Source organism: Hemitrygon akajei, chromosome 5, assembly GCF_048418815.1.
Source record: "Hemitrygon akajei chromosome 5, sHemAka1.3, whole genome shotgun sequence".
Lineage (NCBI taxonomy): Eukaryota > Metazoa > Chordata > Chondrichthyes > Myliobatiformes > Dasyatidae > Hemitrygon > Hemitrygon akajei.
This window is the reverse complement of record NC_133128.1, coordinates 45,397,242-45,404,581: the sequence shown is the minus strand read 5'-3', so window position 1 is coordinate 45,404,581 and position 7,340 is coordinate 45,397,242. Positions and strand designations below refer to the sequence as shown.

Genomic DNA, 7,340 nt, shown 5'->3' with positions numbered 1-7,340 from the left:
CATTAATAAAGCACCTTGTTAAATGTATAAAACATGTCTGCATCAGTGTTATCTTGTATTTCCATACAATGTTACATTAGGCTGTTACACATTTATTGTCAGAGAAGTACTTGCATAAATAGGTAAACCACCTTCATGCACGCAAGGACAGAAAACAGGGCAAAGTGAGTATACTTATTTATTCAGTAAGTTATGGGTCAAAGTATTTGGTGAGTACATTTCTAACTCTTCTGGAGTCAGTTTAGTTGCTGTCTGTTCTGAAATTGTTAGGTTGCGTTCAAGAAAACAATGAAATAGCGCACTGCCGTCTGACAGTGTTTTCAGAAGTCTCCTGTTACCCCGTCCACACTGATCTGGCCAATCCGGCATTTTCAAAAATACACACTTTGGAGAGCGTTTCTGAAAAGCTCCGGTTTTGGGGGACAAAAACGTTGTTTTAGTGTGGACGAAGGGTAAAAATGAAGAGAAAAAGCTTCAGTTACGGATTTATCCGGTGTAGTGTGGACGTAGCTTTAATATCAACATGCTCAAGCTTTTCAGTTTGCTGCAAGACATCACTACAATCACTAAGGTCCTTTTCCATAGTAAAGTATTCATTAAATACCTCTGCTATTTCCTCCAGTTTACTATACACACTTTTCCACTGTCACACTTGATAGGTCCTATTCTTTCACATCTTATCCTCTTGCTCTTCACATACTTGTAGAATGCCTTGAGGTTTTCCTTAATTCTACCTGCCAAGGCCTTCTCATGGCCTCTTTTGGCTCCTAATTTCATTCTTAAGCTCCTTCCTATTAGCCTTATAATCTTCTAGATCTCTAACATTGCCTAGCTCGCTGAACCTTTTGTAAGCTTTTCTTTTCTTCTTGATTAGATTTATTAGATTTATTACGGCCTTTGTTCACCTACCATAACTTCCCTGTCTCATTGGAATGTACATATACAGAATTCTACACATATTTGCCACATTTCTTCCGTACTTTTCCCTGAGAACATCTGTTTTCAATTTAAGCCTCCAATTTCCTGCCTGATAGCCTCATAATTCCCCGTACTCCAATTAAACGCGTTTCTAATTTATCTGTTCCTATCTCTCTCCAATGCTATTGTAAAGGAGATAGAATTATGATCACTATCTCCAAAATGCTCTCCCACTGAGAGATCTGACACCTGACCAGGTTCATTTCCCAATACCAAATCAAGTACAGCCTCTCCTCTTGTAGGCTTATCTACATACTGTGTCAAGAAACCTTCCTGAACACACCTAACAAACTCCACCCGATCTAAACCCCTCACTCTAGGGAGATGCCAATCAATATTTGGGAAATTAAAATCTCCCATCATGACAACTCTGTTATTATTACACCTTTCCAGGATCTGTTTCCCTATCTGCTCCTCGATATCCCTGTTACTATTGGGCAGCCTATAAAAAACACCAAGTTATTGACCCCTTCCTGTTCCTACCTCCACCCACAGAGACACCGTAGACAATTCCTCCATGGCGTCCACCTTTTCTGCAGCCGTGACACTATCCCTGATTAACAGTGCCACACCCCCACCTCTTCTGCCTCCCTCCCTGTCCTTTCTGAAACATCTAAAAACCAGCACTTGAAGTAACCATTCCTGTCCCTGTGCCATCCAAGTCTCTATAATGGCCACCAATCATATCTCCAAGTACTGATCCTCGCTCTAAGCTCATCTGCTTTGTTCACAACACTCCTTGCATTAAAATAGACACATCTCAAACCTTCGGTATAAGCGTGTCTCTTCTCTATCACCTGCCTATCCTCCCTCTCGCACTGTCTACAAGCTTTCTCTATTTGTGAGCCAACCTCCTCTTCCCCAGTCTCTTCAGTTCGGTTCCCAGTCCTCCCCCCAACAATTCCAGTTTAAACTCTCCCCAGTAGCCTTAGCAAACCTCCCTGCCAGGATATTGGTCCCCCTGGGATTCAAGAGCAACCCGTCCTTTTTGTACAGATCACACCTGCCCCAAAAGAGGTCCCAATGATCCAGGAATCTGAATCCCTGTCCCCGCTCCAATCCCTCAGCCACGCATTTATCCTCCACCTCATTCTATTCCTATTATCACTGTCACATGGCACAGGCAGTAATCCTGAGATTACTACCTTTGCAGTCCTGCTTCTCAACTTCCTTCCTAACTCCCTGTAGTCTTTTTTCAGGACCTTTTCCTATCTATGTCATTGGTACCAATATGCACCATGCCCTCTTGCTGTTCTCCCTCTCACTGCAGGAAATAACAACACCTTCCAAAATCACAACCTCCACCACCTTTAAGGCGCGGGCAGCAGGCGCATCAGAGCAGCACATACTGTAGATACCCCTCTCCATGTCATACATCATCTCCACTTGGAATTCCATTACTAATGAGTAGTTCCTGGAACTTCCCACCCAGCATTATCTTGGGAGCTCCTTCACCATCTATATTGGTTCAATGTGGTGGCTCATGGCTGGCTATCATTTATCAAGCAGATTGGGAAGAGCAAAAATGCTGTAACATTACATCCAAAAAAAATGGCATGCAATAGCTAAGAATGCAATTTGAGGCATTTGCTAATTATGTATTGTATACAAAATTTATGTTTTGCTAAAACAAATGCAATGCATAATACTTTGTTCCTGCTCATTGTGCAACTTAGCTTTGAATGCCACCAGCAGTATGATTTAAAAGATCACTAATGCTGTAAATTATATCACATAAAAGTCATACCTTTGACCGAAATGTTGGATGTACAAAGTAAAATGCCTTCATATTTCTTTTGTATCTGAAGTAAGCACACAAAAAATAAAACATTTTAAGAGATTTTTACCATCATGTCACCTTTTTCCTAAGCAATTGGAGGCAAAAAATGATATCACAATTAAGTCCTTATTATCTACTGACACACCATCTAAGGATCCAAGTACACACAAGGCTGGGCTCACGAATGAGAGGTTAAAATATGAGCAGATTTGTGTCCGGAGCGGAGGCCCAGTGCATCTGCTGGGTATGTGGTCACAGATGGGATAGTGATGAAGAACACTAGGGGGTCAGGAATGTGAGGAGGCTTATGAACAAGCTGAAACTGAAACTAGTAAGCTAAAACTTAAGTTTTAAATTATTATATATATACACATGGATTGGTTGAACACCACACTTGAGGCTTTAGTGTAATGTCATTGTCATCAGCTTTCTTAAACACTTCCTTTTATTATCCATGGGAAATCAATGTCCTCTTGCCTGGTGATTAACAAGGACTTAAGTGAGACTGAAACAAAATTATTGCGACATCTTGTCAACTTTGGTTTGCATCCTGTCATCGCTTGCTGCAACTTAACTCATTTGCTTTCTCACTATTCCATTTCTGATGAATAGCCCCTGATCTGAAACTTGACTCTGTTTCTCTCCCCAAATGATGTTGCCCAACCATAGTTCTTCTAGCAATTACCTTTTGTTTTGTGTTTCCACCATCCACAGTTTTGAGTTCCAAGTGTAACTTGATTTTGTGCTCTGAACACTTATGGTTTCTGAATGATTATAACAATAGCTATTCAACTTTTAAATTTTCAATAGAAATCAGAATTCACAGGTGCCATATAACTACATGACACACCTCGCCAGATTTCTGTCAAAGCTAAACTCATTTCCCTGTGTTTGGTCCATATTCCTCTAAAGATTAGAATCTAAACCTTTAAGGCATAATGGGGAAAAAATTGGAACAAACACATGGCTGCCAATCAAAGCTCTGGGCCATTGATCCAGAGACAAGATTGAATGCCACAAAGTAATTACATAAATCTGGAATGTTTATAACAGCTGGTCTCAGTAGGTTAATCATCAAAATACAAAATATGATAAACCAATGTTCTTCAGATGAGGGATAACAACCTTTCTTAATTGGTGTGGCCTGCATTTAACATCAGACCCAGCAATGTCATCAACTCAAAACTCTCTCCTTAGTTGGGATGTTAATTAACATTAGATAATGATACCTGCATTATTGACAACTCTTAATTCCCATTTGAACAAAAATTGTGCAATCATTTATGTAAATTAAGTAAATCTGCAAAATGGTCAAGACTTACTTTACATCAACTATGTCGTATAGCTTCTTGAGGAACTCTGAGTCAGGATGATTGTGGTCGCCGGTTAAAGTATGAAAGTACACCATGACAAACTCCCTTACAGCAATGTGGTCCATAATGTGAATAAAATAAAGGAGAGCCTAAAGAAAATAAACAGTATGATAAACCATGGTCTATGTTTCAACTGCACTCTCATTATGTGTTGCTTTTTGGAAACAATATACACTAGTCCCTTTTTGTCCAATCATTGTAGACAATATGAAAATGTAATTGGTGGTAAATGAAAAGAAATGGAAGTGAAGTGCTTGAACCAAGCAGTAATATAGCAAATGGTGAAAAATAATTAGGCAACATATCTAGTAAAATGGAGTCATACTTATAATTTCACTATGGCACATGACTATGACTAAGTTCAGACATTCAATCTGGAAGCTGGTAGGTAAAGCACAATTTTAAGTGTAATGTTGTAGCATGTAAAATTGAGTATTTAATATATGAGTATGTGCCTGTACGTAGTTTGATTAAGCATTCTTGTTCATTTCATTGCAAGTTACATATAAAAATACGTGAATTGCGTATGTCATCACACTCCCGTATTACATATGTGCACCTTGCTTAAAGTAAACACGATGTTAGATTTGCATTCCTGGCTCTGTCTTTTTCTTGCAATTAATTTAATATTTTGAAGTTACAAAACGTAACAGTGGTGATGAGGTATTTTTAAAAACAAACCCAAGACAGTTACCAACCTGTTGAAGTGCAGTGAAACAATCGAGTTTAAAAAAGGCACAGCATGGAATAGTCGATAAAAAAAAACAATGCAGCATGTGCAGAGACAATCAAGTTAAAAAATGTTCCGAAAACGTAAAAAGTTCATGGGCTCATAAACAGTGAGTACCAGGTGATAAAAATCATTAAAAAAAAGAGCTGAAATGGCTAGCTACATTGGGAAGATTGACACTTTCAACTGTTCAACAGGTAACTGGCTCATGTATACTGAGCTAATTGAACAGTACTTTGAAGTAAATAGAATAGCAAATGAGAAGTACCAATTTTGCTGAGTGCTTTGGGTTTAAAGGCATACAGTTTGCTACAAAATTTGACTGCTCCTCCAATTGCTGTACCTGTGTCCTACTGCTTCTGTTTTAACTAATTTTCAGAAATCCCAAGTATTTAATCTCAAACGTGGCACCCGTCAGGGATGCCCCTTAAGTCCCTTTCTCTTTGATTTGGCTATAGAACCTTTGGCGATAGCATTTTGAAACTGTCCTGAATTGACCGGGATTTGGAGAGGGGGTGTTGAGCATAAAGTTTCTCTCTATGCTGATGACTTATTACTCTTTCTCTCAAATCCGTCTACATCCTTACCTCTAATGTTTTCACTTCTTGACCAGTTTAGCCAGATCTCTGGCTATAAACTTAATTTACATAAGAGTGAACTTTTCCCAATTAATAAAGAAGCACAAGAACTAATATTTCGTGATCTCCCTTTTAAAGTAGTCCATAATCAATTTACTTATCTTGGAATTACAGTCACAAGGAAGTTTAAAGATCTCTTTCGTGAAAACTTTGTCAATCTTTCATATGCTATAAAACAGAGTCTGGTACAATGGTCACCTCTATCTATGTCTTTGGTAGGTCGTATTAATGTTGTTAAAATGTATGTTCCCCCCAAATTTTTATACTTATTTCAATCTATCCCAATTTTTATTCCTAAATCTTTTTTTGATTCCTTAGACTCTATTATTTTGTCATATCTGTGGCAGAATAAGCGCTCTAGAATTAATAAAATCCACCTCCAAAAATCTAAAAAAGAGGGTGGCATGGCTTTACCTAACTTTCGCTTATATTATTGGGCAGCTAATATACATTGTGCTACCTTCTGGTCTTTCTTCCACGGCCAACCCGAGTGCCCTAACTGGGTGGCAATGGAGCTGAGCTCCACTAAAGAATTATCTATATCTGCACTTCTTGGCTCTGCACTCCCTAGTAGTCTGCCCAGATCAATAGCTAATCCTCTTGTTAGACACACTTTGCGTATATGGGCTCAGTTCAGGAAATGCTATGGTTTTCAGGGGTTTTCCGTTTCTAGCCCTGTCGCACATAATCACCTTTTTTTACCTACTACGTACGATTCAGCATTCCATGTTTGGTATAGGAAGGGCATTAGACATTTTGAAGATCTGTTCATTGATAATCGCTTCGCTTCTTTTCAGCAGCTCTCTGTTAAGTTCAACCTGCCTAACGCTCACTTTTTCAGCTATCTCCAAATCCGACACTTTATTGCTCCTTTAATTCCTAACTTTCCTGAAATGCCTGCGAAAAATGCTATGGACCTATTTCTTTCCATTAATCCACTAGGTAAAGGTTTAATATCAATTATCCGAGATAAACTAGCAGCCTTACGACGGGCCCCCGTGGATAAAATTAAATTGGCCTGGGAGCAGGATTTAAATATCCGAGGAGAGCTGGGACTCAGTTCTCAAATCGATTAACTCAACCGCTCTTTGTGCTCGCCATTGCCTTTTACAGTTTAAGATTGTTCATAGAGCCCATATGTCTAAATCTAAACTATCTCGATTCTACCCTGGCATTAGTCCGCTCTGTGATAAATGCAAGAGGGGCGTGGCCTCTCTCATCCATATGTACTGGCTCTGTCCTAGCTTGGAGAAATTCTGGAAAGATGTCTTCACTACATTATCGGGTATTCTGAATCAGCACCTAGAACCAAACCCCTTAATTGCTCTGTTCGGTTTTTGGGGTGAGACAGATTTATGTCTGGGTCCGACCAAGTGCCGAATACTATCCTTTGCCTCTCTCCTGGCTAGACGCTTGATCCTCCTTAGATGGAGAGATGTTGCCCCGCCCACTCATGCACAATGGCTTAACGACATTATGGCCTGCTTGGACCTCGAAAAAATTCATTATTCAGTTCTTAATTCGGATCTAAAGTTCCATAAGGTCTGGGGACCTTTTATCGAGTACTTTCATAACCTTCCTCTTGACTAGGGTTTTTTTTCTTTTTTTTTCTTCTTCTTTTCGGTCCCTTGCTTTCAGCTCCCTTTTTTTTTCTGGTAGTAGGCATTATTATCCTCTGTTGCTAAGTGTATTCACAGTCTGGGAGTTTGACTGTCCTGACCTATACTCTTTATATTGTGTTGTGGTCGGTCTGGAGTTGTTGTTTTTTTTTCTTGTGTTGTGGGGCTTGGGGAGGACACTAAGCTTACTTGTCTTTAATTTAGGTGCTTTTTTGTTAAATT

The 7,340-nt window shown here is 39.3% G+C and overlaps 1 protein-coding gene across 2 annotated transcripts in view; it reads right to left on the bottom strand.

Annotated features, from left to right (window-relative positions):
* gdap2 (ganglioside induced differentiation associated protein 2) overlaps positions 1-7,340 on the bottom strand; it is a 62,604-nt gene that overhangs the window by 12,537 nt on the left and 42,727 nt on the right. For both annotated transcript variants that reach the window (XR_012098904.1, XM_073045420.1), the window contains exons 10-11: positions 4,081-4,220; positions 2,726-2,780 (exon numbers count right to left, since the gene is read on the bottom strand). Coding sequence is in view for 1 of the 2 variants with exons in the window: in XM_073045420.1 (XP_072901521.1) it covers positions 2,726-2,780; positions 4,081-4,220 (195 nt within the window). In the remaining variant the exon portion in view is untranslated. The remainder of the gene's footprint in view (positions 1-2,725; positions 2,781-4,080; positions 4,221-7,340) is intronic.